A 13,186-nucleotide genomic window follows, 5' to 3' on the forward strand; every position below is an offset into this window, starting at 1 on the left:
GTAGTACCTCTACTTTACCACTGGGTGGTGCAAGTAGATCTTATAAACGTGGCCTTTTTTTAACTTAGTTTTTTCTCTCCGTTTATTTCAGGACTTTTCGAACAAATTCGCTTCTTCAACTGTGTAAAGGGAAAAGTAAACACCGAGCTGTAAACGTGTTGTTTTATTTATACCATATATTTATTTTATAATATATGTAATTTTTTCGGAATGTTATGCAAAACAAAGTGAAAACATGTAAGACATAATGTATTGTCATAGCTGAAATATAATCGACCTTACAATACTAAACAACACCTTCTGCAAAGCTACTGTCTGCCCTCCATGAATGTTGCAGAAATCAAATTATTTGCACAAAATGGAGCTTCACGTAACGAGTTCATTCCTGCGTCTGTCAGACGCCTGTGATTTGCGTCAGCACGCTATAACGTCTGTTTGTAACAACAGTACGTAGAAAAAAGTAGAAAGTGGAATGTGAGTTTTCTTAGTCATAATCGACTCAACAAATTGGTAGAAACATATTAAGCGGTTGTACGGAGTCACTGATTAGTATTTGTTAGCGTTTCCTTTTAGGAAGCGGAATATTTGGGTTCCAGCCGTTAAAAATAATTGGCAAAACAAAAAAGAAACTACCGGTATGTCTGTTCATTTTGATGAAAGAAGCGGTGTGATTCCTTGTAAAACGCCATGGGGTCTGTGGTACCAAACCATGGAGGACGTGTATATTGAAGTTAATGTCCTTCCAGGAACCTCTGCCAAAGAAATCAAATGCAATCTGGGCAGCAAACAGATATCACTTTCTGTGAAAGGACAAGAAATGTTCAAGGTAGGGTTTTCAATCTCATATACGTCATAGTAATTGTCACACCAAATACCAATAGTTCTTTGAAACCACATTCATATTCAGAACTATAAAGACGTCTTCTCGTATTTTATTTATTTTTATTATTATTTTTTTTAAAAACATCCATAACTACGCTTCAACAAAAACGAAAAAGTATCGGTACCATTTGTGTGTTTGGCTTAAAATGCCTCCACCCTAACAACGTTTTTCACTGGACATCGACAGCCTGTCAGAGCAGGTCAAAATGCAATTACCTAATGCACACTAGAATAGATCATCATGTATCACATACGCCACAACGTGTATTTTCTCTTGTTGTTGTTATTTATTTATTTATTTATTTATTTATTTATTTAGCAGACGCTTCTATCCAAAGCGACTTACAGAAAATTAAACAAGATATAAATGTATATAAATTACAGGAAATAAACAAACACATATATACAATATATACAAATTAATTCTAAATAAATACTAAAAGCTAAATAAATAGGAATTTACAAATAAGTTAATTGATAAAGTGTCATCGGAACAGCACAAGCAACCTACAAGCATTATATACTAATGTGTCACAATAACAAACAGCTTTCAATATGATATTTCAAAACTCGTTTTAGCTGCCAAACAAATGTCTAAACTCACATTGTACTTAATTTCCCAGGGGAAACTATTCGGTTCAACTATCGAAGATGAAGCAACCTGGACGTTAGGTAAGAACTAAATGAATACTACTGGGGTGTTTATTTTCATTTTGTAGTCGTTTTCAGTTGTTCATTGCAGTCTTGTTCATATTATTTCCCTACTACCAGAGGATAAGAAGCTTATCCGCATTTCTTTAATGAAGACCAGCCGAGAGGCAGGTAACTGTTGGACATCGCTTTTAGAAGGGGAGTATTGTGCAGACCCCTTGGTTCAGGAACAGATGCAGAAGAAGCTCACACTGGAGAGATTCCAGAGGGAGGTAAGTGCTGGATACATATTATATATAGGTTTTACTGAGCATCATGTAATAGTCTTTCGGTACACTCTTGCAAACAAGATTATTAATCTCAATGAGATTCTGCTGGTGAATTATTATAACATGCATATGTAAGATATACTAATCTATATATGCTAGATGTAAGGCATTTGACAGTTTCTTTTTGTGAACATGCCTTTTTTGTCATTGCAATCTTTTTTTTTTTCTACACAGAATCCTGGTTTTGACTTCAGCGGTGCCGATATTTCTGGGAACTACGCTGGAGGTGGACCTGATTTTTCTAATTTAGGAAAATAGTTGTTTTTAATGGAGTAATAACCAAGACTTTGATACTTGTTGCCTCTCCATTATTTTAACAACAAACCCCACCTGCGACTCGGGTAACTTGGGAGCTTTAAAACATGTTTCACAAACAAACTAATCTACAGCACAATGAGGAGTGGTGAAGAATGTAGATGCTTTCTTTTAACTCTTTAATGAGTGTAGGTGTCATGAAACAGACAGGTTCAGAAGACATTAAAGCAAAATTATTAGCAACTCTAGCCTGCCTCTGTGGTTTCTGGGTCTCGTGTTTCTGTTGGTGCAAGAATATCATTGCAAGTACAGCGCTACAGATAAACCCACTTCATGCTGACCCACAGGTTTTTAAACTGTTTTAATTTACTGATTTACCCGAGTTTTGGTAAATGTGTTTCGCACTGGAAATTGACCTAAACTACCTTCAGAGAGGAAAATTAATTATAAATGGGATGTCCAATTGTGGAGCAAAGAAAAAGGTATGCAAGTTAATAAAGATGAAGTGTGGCTAGTAATTTACTTACCAGGTTTTTGCATTTGTTTTTAGCTTACAAAGATGCCTTGTGCTTTCATTGGTACAGACCAATTTGGTTTCTTGCGTGGTCAGATTTATGTCTACTCTAAAATAATAAGCAGATATGTTTAGAAAAGCAGAACCAAACAGTTCTGTTAGCAGGGAGTCGATCAATCTAACATCCCTGCAGCGCAGTACTGAATCTTTCCAGTGCTAACTTCCCCGAAATCAGTCAGCCTTAAGAACAGCAGGGAGTTGCAGGTAAGTACAACATATATACAGATTGGGTGTGATTTGATCTGGTTTGTATTTATAAATTCTCATTGTACCAGTGAATTGTTTGTTTTATATTCAATGTGTTTTCTTCATAAAGAACGCTGTTTTACAATCAGTGCGTCTTAAATGTGTAATTTTGTGCTGGTATACTTTGAGGTTGAACACAGAGAATCATTCCACTTCCTGCACAGGTGGCTTTTCAGGATACAGCTGTGGAACAGAACGGGTGAGAACCAAGGATTTTAAACATTAAACACTTCCACTAGCTGTTCATTATTGTAGTGACTCTTTTCAGAGTTAGACCAGACAGGCCTACAGTAAGTCTTGCTTTTTAAACATTTTACCAGGGGAAAAAAAAAACCTATACAAAAAGTATTGCAATGAGCTTCCTGGTGAAATTGTATGATGAAATTCGATTTCGACATCACAATGTTCTTATCAGTCAAATAAAGAAACAAAATCAAGGGCTCACATTCCAATATTTTTATTGAAAGGTCACAAAAAAAAAAAAAAGCTTTATTAGTTCATGGCAGTCTTTACCATGAAAACAAAATAACTTCCACAAGTCTGCCACATTTCTCAGCTTACTGAACATAAATCGTAAAACTTGAATTCAACATTGCACCTCTTTCTAAATGAGCAAGACACCAGCTTTCTATTGTTTAAATTTTTCGTATTCTTAAATTGTATTTAAAAGGAATACTCTGGAATTTCAGCAAGATTAAGGCACAACAAAAGCATACATAACGTTTCAGTTTCATGTCTTTGTGGGTGTGTATCTTTATTCTCCGAATGCTCTTCATTCAGTAGGAGCCACAAAAAATTAAGTTTAAAGGCCACAGCATACTTTAAAATGCTCTTTGAATACTTTGATATTTTAAAATATTGTGCCAACAATTCCAGATCCTTCAAAATACAAAAACACTAAAAAGAAAATGTGCATAGCTCAATTAGTTTTGGGAAACAAACATTAACTTGATTGTAAAACCAGGTTTAACGTAAAGTATTTTATTGAGTGACTGATTACACAAAAAAAAAAAAAAAAAAAAAAAAATTGCTTCTAATGGCGTTGATCAGTTTCTGTGTAAACCAATTTACTATTCATCTTTCTCCAATTCATCATTCTATCCTATACAAATGCAAAAAAGGGGATTTTTAGCAAGATACTGACTAAACTTTTTGGAGATATACTGTACCTAAATTTTCAAATGTTAACAGTATTAATTGCAATAATCATCTAAATATAGATGCCTCTAATTTTATATTTCATAGTGGTAATGTAGGGGATAAAAAAAAAGTTAATAAAAAACACTCTAAGCTAGTCCGGTGTGACTAGCGTGATCTAGATAGGTGTTTAGATATGAGCTTTATAGAGGCATCACCGCAACATCAGCAGTATGATGACAATGCTTAGCAACGTGGAAAATAAAAGAAAACAAACAAAAACACACAAACAAAAAATGTTAAATGAATAGGAGAGTCTGATAGTACAGAAACAAGACCTAATCATAAGAGGCCCTTAACATTTTAGGATATTTAAAAGTTGTGTTTTTCATGTTAAACAAATGCAGGTGCTATTGTTTAAGCCATGCCTACAACTTGAAAACATGTAGTGTTGTAGGAAATAAGAAAAAATAGGTTGTCAATCATTTGGGGCACCAAGAAGAAACCGTTAGAGCCCATGTCACTGCTCTGTGCCCCTCATTATACCACTCTTCTGAGTGGAGTATTTCATCTGCTGTAAGGATCACAATTTAAATAATACCTTACATTGTTATCTTACCTAAAAGATAACTCGAACAACTATAACCTTGGGTAGGAGTGTGTATTAGGATTGCTCAGCTACCTAGGGTGGAAGTTTAAGGGTTTTGGGTTCAATTTTCTTGGTTTCCGATTTTCTGATCATTTAGCTCACAAAACCCTTCTTCCTCCTCTTCCACATAGTGGACTGAGGACCTAGGTGGTTCATAACTTTACTGCTCTTAAACCTTCACCAGTGCCAAAGGCGATGTAACCAAGAACCATGGCACGGATTAAAGTGAAAACATACACAAAAATAAAAGCCTTCAAAAATCAGTGAAACCAAAAACAAGGTTGAATAAATAAGCTATACCCATCACAAAAAAAAAAATTCTGGCCCAATAGTCTATTTTAATGATCTAAACTGCAGCAGATCCGAACACCGTCGCTCAAACTGCCAGAACTGCTCTATGGCAGACCTTTTTTTACTGTACTTTATGCTGTTATTAAAAGGGGTCAATTATAAAATCGCCATTGGGGGGGAAAACACACCTGTTGCCTTACAATATAAAAATGACAGTGGCATTTAGATCTGCTTCAGTGTAGATCATTAAGAAATAAACCCCAGTACAGCACACACTAAAAGAAAACAAAACCTTAAATATGACATCATACTGGAAAAAATACTTTATGAAATACTTCATCCATTTACTGCTAATGTTCTGATTTTTTTAAAACTAAAACCAACCTTGTTCTTCAATTTACACTTAATGAAGGCTTTACATTTAAAACAGCGAGCTTCTTCAAAAATTATATTTTAAAGGCTATTACCAGAGAACAGGCTTCATTTTTTCACATTTAAGCTGATGAAATTCATCCGAATATATACCACAGCTCATGGCTAAAATGGCCCATGTGCTGGTGCAGTATACAAACAGAACTGAGACTCTTTGTAGTAAAGAGTCTAACCATCATCTATACAATGGTTCTTCATCACAGCTGTTCAAAATGCTTAGCCCTTTAGTGGTAGTAGCCAATCTGTAGCATAATACAATAGTACTCAAAGTGCAAATACTGCAAAAAAACAAAAAGCATGTGGACAAACCAGTTTAAATTTCAATTCACTTAAGTTAAACTTCTGTGTCGTCAAACAGTTTTTTTTTTAGGAAGTAACTTTAAAGACTTTAAATTAAGAACATGAAATTTGCATGTTATGGAGACCATTGGATGTCACAGCTTTTAAAGGTAACTATCCAAGAAGTGTTTCACATACTGTAGGTTTATAGGGTGTTACTTCAAAATAAAAATTTGATAGGATGTATATTTTGGCACTTCTTGGCTGCATCAAATATGGCCATAATACCAACTTCACCATACACAGCGTTATCCAAAAGAAAAAAAAATGCAAATTCCTAATAGCTGCCTGTATTAATAAATTGTTCTTTAACAATTTCATTTACTACTGTTTTTTTTTTTTTTTTCTTTTAAGAAATGAATCCTTCAGGCATCAAGTACCACCACATCAGCACCTACAAAATAAAAAGTACAGTACCTATCAATACACAAGATGTTTAATATAGTGCTCCCTCATTCATTAATTAAATAATCATATTGGTAGTAAAATGTACATGCACCATTTGTGTCAGAGCTCTCAATATTTTGCCATTTGTTTTGTACAAGTCAGACAGCAAAATAACGAGGGAGCCATGTATGTATTTAGTTATAATATGCGTGCAACATTCAGAATACTTGATTGCGACAGACTGGGCTCTTTAATAAGAACCACAGAGATCTAGCATGCAGTGAAATGACAGCACTAAAAATGAGATAGTTCAGCAGCTAACCTTTCGATCTACCTATCATTAGCAGTTCAGCCTTAAGGAACAGCTCAGGGATTCTCTCTCAACCTGCAGTCGAACCTGCTAGGTAATTCTTCCATGCAAAAACTAGTACTTTTAAATCATTGTATTGTTTTAATAAACTTTTTGCACGCAGTGTACCGATTTGTGCAAGACAGGTTGGGATCTGGGGAGAATGCTGAATGTGCTTGGATGTTGGCAGCTATTCAAGGTTGTGTTCTGGTATGAGGAGTTATAAATCAAAAGGTCAGAGCAACCAGCTGTCACCTGCTGCTTCTTCCCAGACAATATAGTGCTTGAGGATGAAGCAAGTTTGGAAAAGAGTTAATGGAATAAAATAAGGTCAATTGGCGAGCAGGACAGTGAAGCTCGTGTACCCACAGGAAACATCAGGAGAGGCTACAGCCGCCCGACTTCCCAGGAGAACGGGTAAGATCTATTCTATTTGATTCTGGCTTAATAGTGTCGCTACTCTATTTCAAGTTAAGTAATGCAACATTTGTTGTTGACTACGATTGTGTTGGTGTCTTGATTATTCCCAATACGTTCCGGGCATGTTTTTTTTAACTACACGTTGGTAGTTTGAAATCTTGCAAGCGTGAATTCACTTTTTGATTACCAGGTATTCAGGCTGGTCCAAATTGATTTTGTTCATCTCTAATATTGTAATGGAGTCAGAAGGTACCTTTTTTTCTCTTTATTAAGCAGCCTCTGGAATCGTTGGAAGGTGCGCTATCCTGTAATAGCTGTGCTTCAGTTGCCGAGCAGTCCTCCCCGATACGATCCACCTCAGTTTCTGATTGTTTGGCTTGGCACACTTGGGTGAAGAGTATTCAGCAAGGCATTTAGCAACCAGCTCTCTCCAATAGAACAGCTCTCGGCATGAAATCTTGAAGAGCAAAGACATATACAGCAGCTGAACACTCTATCCCCAATTTACATGATTTTATAAAATGCACTGAAGACTGGCGAACAGGAATGTAAGAGACGAACATTGTAATATTGCAAGAGTGTTGAGTTAGGTGCCGTAAGTGCAAGAAACATCCAAGGTAATCCGTTCTGAAGCAATACCTTTTGTGTATAAAGACTTTAAATCGTAGACTATCAGGAATTGATGACCAGTGCTTAGGTGTCTACCAAAAGAGAACTACATTATTCTAATCTATTTAAAAGTTCCATCACTTTAACTTCTGGGGGAGGTCTTAAATAGTTGCATGGTATATATTTTACCAGTCTTTGCAAGCCTGGGTGTAAATCAGACTAGTCTCTGCAGTATCTAGTTTCAGACAGGTATGTCTGTTCCCTACAATACTTACATTGGACTGCTGCTGGAGACTCTGCAACAAATCTGCCAATTCATGAAGCTTCTGCTCTTGGATCTCCAGAGCCAGTATAGCCAGAGCTAGCACAGAGGGCTGGAAAACACACACACAGTTAGACAGAAGCATAAAGCACAATGACCATTTAGCTACTTCCATGTTGCATTCTAAAAGCATTACATTCTATGTTAACTCACACTTCAGTAATGGAAATGAAATTCGTTCTTTCTTACCTTTGCTTTTGAGAAAGCAAAGCGACAGTGGCATGCTTTTAGCTGAGCTTCAAGTCGTTCAATGTTCAGCAGCGTCTTGCTGTTAAGACAGGGTGAGAAAAGCAAAGCTTTAATATTCAAAACAGAGAAGTTAGAATTCCCACCTCGATTACTGCAAATATTTTGGAAGCAATTTGTACCCTCAAATGCCATTCAACATACCACTTATTTCCACATTTAATTGACAGTATTAGAGTGGACACCTCAAGGTTATTTTGGCTTACCTTTCAGAGACAGATTGCTCAGTGATGTGCGAGTGATACAGCCTCAGCAATTGCAAGGCAGTAGTAGATTTTATTTTCCAGTAGAGTTTCTCTATTATGATCTTCTCCATTCTCATCATGTCTGAAACAGTGAATCTGCGCTGGCTGATTCGGATTAAATCATTGGCAAGCGGGACATTCCTCTCCTCCTCCAGAGATTTCACAGCCAAGTAAAAACAGCATAGCCCAACACAGGATAAATGCTTTGGTTGCACCTGTGAAAAACAGAAATCGATCCATACGTTAAAACTAAACCAATGTACTGCAAAATTACAAGTTGTGGTAATCAATTTACAACTGTGACTTAATAACGATAATACTTAATATTGCCTTTTGAATTTGTATTCTACGTCCAAGTAAGAAAGCAGTACATCAATAGTGCCTTGTGCAATACAAAAGTCAACTAATTCTATTTTTAGGTTTACTGTAACACAGTATGGTTACCTACCTTCATTTGAGCCAAGAACCGATCAAGCAGGTTCACAGCAAGCGAGAATGTCTCTGCACTAAAGCTGAAGAACCGAGTTAAAGACAACAGATCTCTGATTTCAAAATCTCTCAGCCTGGCCGTCATTCTCAGGCCATTATCGTTGGCCGATTCAATTAACCTCAAGCCACACAGTTTGGGCTGGTATTTTGCCTCTTGATCCAACAGGGCCTTCAGCTGTATAGAGAACGGCAAGGCTTCCGATCCTGGTACAACTGTATCAATCATCTAAAAGGAACAGAAAAAGATACATTGAGAATAGCCCTGGAATTATTTCTGGGACCACAGTTCAGAAGGTTTCTGAAAACATGTTATGATCTGGAGTTTGTGTATCCTCGCAGACAGACTAGAGTAAACCGATTCTCTAACGAGATGGATTTTCGTACACTCAATCGGTTCAACGCGTTATGTGAATTATACAATGGACCTGCCATACTTGCTCGGACAACTAACTATTTGTTACAAACTAACTCGAATACAATAAACATTTTAATACATTGGACAATGTAATACGAAGTGGATGCGCTTCACGGCTTAGAGGCTGGGAACTTAATTTCCCAACGCATCCGACTGCATGTTAACTGAATGCGAGACATGTCTAGACTTGCCCTCGCCCATAGGAATGAATGGGGAAAGCGTATTTCAACTAATATGTATAATCAACTCTTAAGAAATCAACCAACACACCTAAACGACACAATCTAAACTGCTTATGTATTTATACGATATAGCACACTGTCAGGTTTTTAAATAAGTGATATCAATCACAGTGTGCTCGAACACTAATGAAGTTAACTTTGCCGATTCACCGGTATTTTAACTAAATTGTTAGAAGATGCAAGTACTTAACAAAAAGCTAGAAATCGCGAAATGAACTTACCTTTAAGACCACTGGTGAAATTGTTTTTAAAAGATGAAAACAAAATATAAACTCTTTATAAATAAAACAAAAGTTTAATCTTACTTTTTTTTCAAGAAGGTTTCTTAAAGAAGCGATCGCAAACTATGATTAGTATTAAATCTATAAATGTTTTAAACGTGTAAGTATATTCATCTAGGTTAAGCAAACTTGTTCCTTTTTTTTCCCCCTAACACACCACCCCGTACCCTTGGCTAAAAGCAAAAAATGTCGTGTTTGCACAACTATATAAATGCAGCTATAACAAAGCCCAACCTCTGCTGGCCTGTGATTGGTCACATAAAGTGAACTCTACAATTTTGCAGCGCTTGTTTTAAACCTTATTTGTTAATGGAGTTATCATTCAAGTTAGTGACCACGCCTTGTGCTCGAAGGGGGCGGACCTGACCGAGCGACATTCTCACGTGATCAACCACCGGTTTAAAGCAGTACAGACACTTTTCAACAGACTCTGACACTGCCAGTCTTGTTGTACTGGACTAATTTAGATTGTACTGTACCATGCTGTACTCTATACTATACAACCTGTACTCTGTAAAGTCAAGTAAGGTATACTACAAATTATGCACACAATTGACAGTATCATAAGTTATAATATATATGTGTTGTTATTAAAACAATAGCATGCATAATTCTTTATTTAAATCAATAGTGCATTGTTATTATTATTATTATTATTATTATTATTATTATTATTATTATGGAGTAGAGAAAACGTAGATAGAGACCAATATGTCGCATTGTTGGCACCCCTAGGTCATTAAATGACCACCAATGAATTGTGTTGTTTCAGGGGCGCTGTAAAATTTCAAAGTTCAAGTCAGTGTTGTTCACACATAAAGCGAATTGCTGTCGTAGTGTGTTTGTACACCAGATGGGTATAAGAAAACACATCTTTGGACATGTTTACCGACGTATATCTGGTAGTGGTTTCAGACACCGATTAGCAACTAATCTTGGCTTGGACTACTAAAAGTAACATTGGATGGTCAAGATTAGTGCTATTTGGTGGTCTGTAAAAGCAGCAACAGATGTTTAACCCTCACCTTTAACACGGCCTATCTGACCCATTAAAACAGTTTCAATTCTGTGTTTATATATGGCAGCTGCTTGATTGGTGTTCCCGAAACAACTCACGTAGCCAAAGTGACGTTGAATTGGAGGAGGAGCTGTGGGCTTTGAAATTGTATATATATATACTGTAATACCAAGAAAGAGAAACACCAAAAATATGTTCAACATCCTAGTTTGTTTTGCGCTATATTTGTTTTTGTATTTCTATAGTTTGGACAGCTTTTTATGATGACCCCACTGTTTTCGGTTGGAAGTGAATACAACGAAATATCGAATATCCTTTTTTTCATACAACAAAGGTGTTTTTTTTTGTTAGTTTTACCTTTGTTTAAAGCATAAAAATGGAAGAAAAAATGGTGTCCAACCTGATTTACTAAATGTGTCGTAGGTCAGAGACACTATTCGTGTTTTTGTACGTGGAGGTAAGAAGTTTTCTTTATTAAAGTAACAAAATATTGCATTCATTTCCTAAACTACTCTGTACACCGAGCGAGGTGTCCCGCCCACTAGCACTACATTAAAAGATTTACAACGGTTTATGTAGCTCATTTTGCGAATTACAAATTGTTTATTTTATCTTTTACTTAACTTTTAAATGTAGAATTTTGATGCACTTTTTTGTTTTGTTTTGTAAAAAAAAAAAAAAAAAACTACTAACGTCATATTATTTTGTTTTCCTGGCTACGTTGTTTCGCTTTAATGTTTGTTTTCCTAAATTGAAAGTAAAAAAAAAAAAAAGTAAACACAATTCCAAAATTCTCAGTTTCGATATGCCAGCAGTTTAACAGAGCATATTCATTATATGTACTATTGTTTGTGTTGAAATGTCCTTGCATTGTGAAATCTTTACCGAGTAATGAATTATTTTCCTACATGGGTGTTGCTAAAAAGTTTTATCGCCCAATTCCGTCTGACGCAATATACACATTTTAATAATATCAGTATTGTAGCGCTCCGATGGTGTAACCGAGTGTGTTAATGTAGTAATTCATTTTACAGTCATGTGGGGGGTGGAAATAAAATAAAGTGCACTTTTAAAGTTCTGCTAGTTGTGCAGTTTGTCAATAAAGACAAGTAAGGTTTAGGATTACATACAGTGCAGCAAACAATCCATTACAGGTTGTGAAATTAACAAAAAAAAAACTGTAAATTGGCTTGAGTGAGTACTTGTGCAACGCGGACGCTGAAGACGTGATGTTTTTCATTTACGGGAGGGGTTACGAGGGGGGGGGAGAGAGGTTGGAGATAAGGTTTACTCATGCTTTTATTCTATTCTTATCTATCGCTGAAAAGCCACTTGTTGCAAAGCTCATTTAATCATTGTACTGTTTACATTTTTTACTTTCAAATAAAAAATATTGTACACAAAGCCTGTGCAATATAGAACATACTACAATAGAGAAGTCAAGTACACATGTTTAGGTTAAGGCCTTCATCAGTGTTATGGGTCAAACTTGACGTCATTTGTTACCCCAAAACAGTTTTTCAACTTGACTAGCAGTTTATTGTATCTAAAAATACACACATTTTTACTTTTTATTTTTGCTGACATATGTACTATAATTTATTTTCCAGGTAGCGGGTCCCTCAAAGGAAACTGGCCAGTCTTGGAGGTGCTATGAAGTGTCCCAGGTTAGTGGAAAGTCAGAAGCTGGATTTCCAGCTGGGAGAGGCCCTGGCCAGGGAAACACGGCTCTGGAAGGCAGTCGTCTTCAAGAATGGCAAGATTCAGGTAAAACCAGATTGCTTTGTTTCTCACGGCTTCCCAGTAAAACCATGACAGTAGAAGCAGCCAAAAACAGGTTGTGTGATGCAGAATGTTTTCAATGAAAGTATGACTCAATCTTAAGCACCAAATGTCATGAGATTTTTGTTTTTTAGACTTCTGACATGTATACTGTCTATTCTTATTGTCATTAATGAGATTATTTGTGTTTCCTTATTAGGGTACAGATATCTCTCCCACACAGCATGATGAGGTGGTTTTGTGGCTCTTGGAGTTGTGCTCCCGGTTTCATTTCTACCCAGAAACCTTTGCTCTTGCAACCAGCATTCTCAACAGACTTCTGGCATCAGTCAAGGTGAGAAATTCACCCAGGTATTCTGGATGAATACCTATTCATATTTGATATTGATGATATATAGCGATTGATTGCTAGAGCATGTCAATTGTTAATTCATACAGTATTTAAATATTAATACATGTTTTCTAGGCACAGCTGAAGTATCTTCGATGTATTGCCATCACCTGCTTGATTCTTGCTGCAAAATCCAATGAGGAGGATGATGTAAGTTTTTAAATGAGAGTGTGAGGCAACTTTCTTATTTGTAGAGACCACTAAC

General features: G+C 36.2%; 2 protein-coding genes across 3 annotated transcripts; one reads left to right on the plus strand and one right to left on the minus strand.

The window, feature by feature from the left end:
- Positions 1-417: 417 nt before the first annotated feature.
- LOC117431394 (nudC domain-containing protein 2-like) lies at positions 418-2,365 on the plus strand. The gene is made up of 4 exons (XM_034927151.2): positions 418-826; positions 1,506-1,554; positions 1,654-1,805; positions 2,037-2,365. The coding sequence occupies exons 1-4, from the start codon at positions 638-640 to the stop codon at positions 2,118-2,120; spliced, it is 474 nt and encodes a 157-aa protein (XP_034783042.2). The 5' UTR covers positions 418-637; the 3' UTR covers positions 2,121-2,365.
- A 1,568-nt stretch (positions 2,366-3,933) lies between these two features.
- On the minus strand, positions 3,934-9,971 carry LOC131699471 (cyclin-G1-like). Of its 2 annotated transcripts, none has more exons than XM_058996284.1 (7): positions 9,731-9,971; positions 8,812-9,078; positions 8,325-8,578; positions 8,062-8,140; positions 7,826-7,924; positions 7,195-7,398; positions 3,934-6,179 (listed from the first exon to the last, which is right to left on the minus strand). In XM_058996284.1, exons 2-6 carry the CDS (start codon positions 9,076-9,078, stop codon positions 7,210-7,212), a joined length of 888 nt encoding a protein of 295 aa, XP_058852267.1. In that variant the 5' UTR covers positions 9,731-9,971; the 3' UTR covers positions 3,934-6,179; positions 7,195-7,209. The 2 variants fall into 2 exon arrangements, with proteins under 2 accessions (XP_058852267.1, XP_058852268.1); XM_058996285.1 differs by having other exon boundaries at positions 9,815-9,970.
- Positions 9,972-13,186: the final 3,215 nt, after the last annotated feature.

Source organism: Acipenser ruthenus, chromosome 22 (assembly GCF_902713425.1).
Source record: "Acipenser ruthenus chromosome 22, fAciRut3.2 maternal haplotype, whole genome shotgun sequence".
NCBI lineage: Eukaryota > Metazoa > Chordata > Actinopteri > Acipenseriformes > Acipenseridae > Acipenser > Acipenser ruthenus.

Excerpts from the sequence above, each read along its gene's own strand:
- LOC131699471 (XM_058996284.1), bottom strand. The coding sequence starts at position 9,078 with ATGATTGATACAGTTGTACCAGGATCGGAAGCCTTGCCGTTCTCTATA. Across the intron at positions 8,579-8,811 it reads GGTTCTTGGCTCAAATGAAG|GTGCAACCAAAGCATTTATC; the intron begins GTAGGTAACCAT and ends TGTTTTTCACAG. Across the intron at positions 7,925-8,061 it reads TTGCTTTCTCAAAAGCAAAG|CCCTCTGTGCTAGCTCTGGC; the intron begins GTAAGAAAGAAC and ends TGTGTTTTCCAG.
- LOC117431394 (XM_034927151.2), top strand. The coding sequence starts at position 638 with ATGTCTGTTCATTTTGATGAAAGAAGCGGTGTGATTCCTTGTAAAACG. Across the intron at positions 827-1,505 it reads AAGGACAAGAAATGTTCAAG|GGGAAACTATTCGGTTCAAC; the intron begins GTAGGGTTTTCA and ends TTAATTTCCCAG. Across the intron at positions 1,806-2,036 it reads TGGAGAGATTCCAGAGGGAG|AATCCTGGTTTTGACTTCAG; the intron begins GTAAGTGCTGGA and ends TTTTCTACACAG.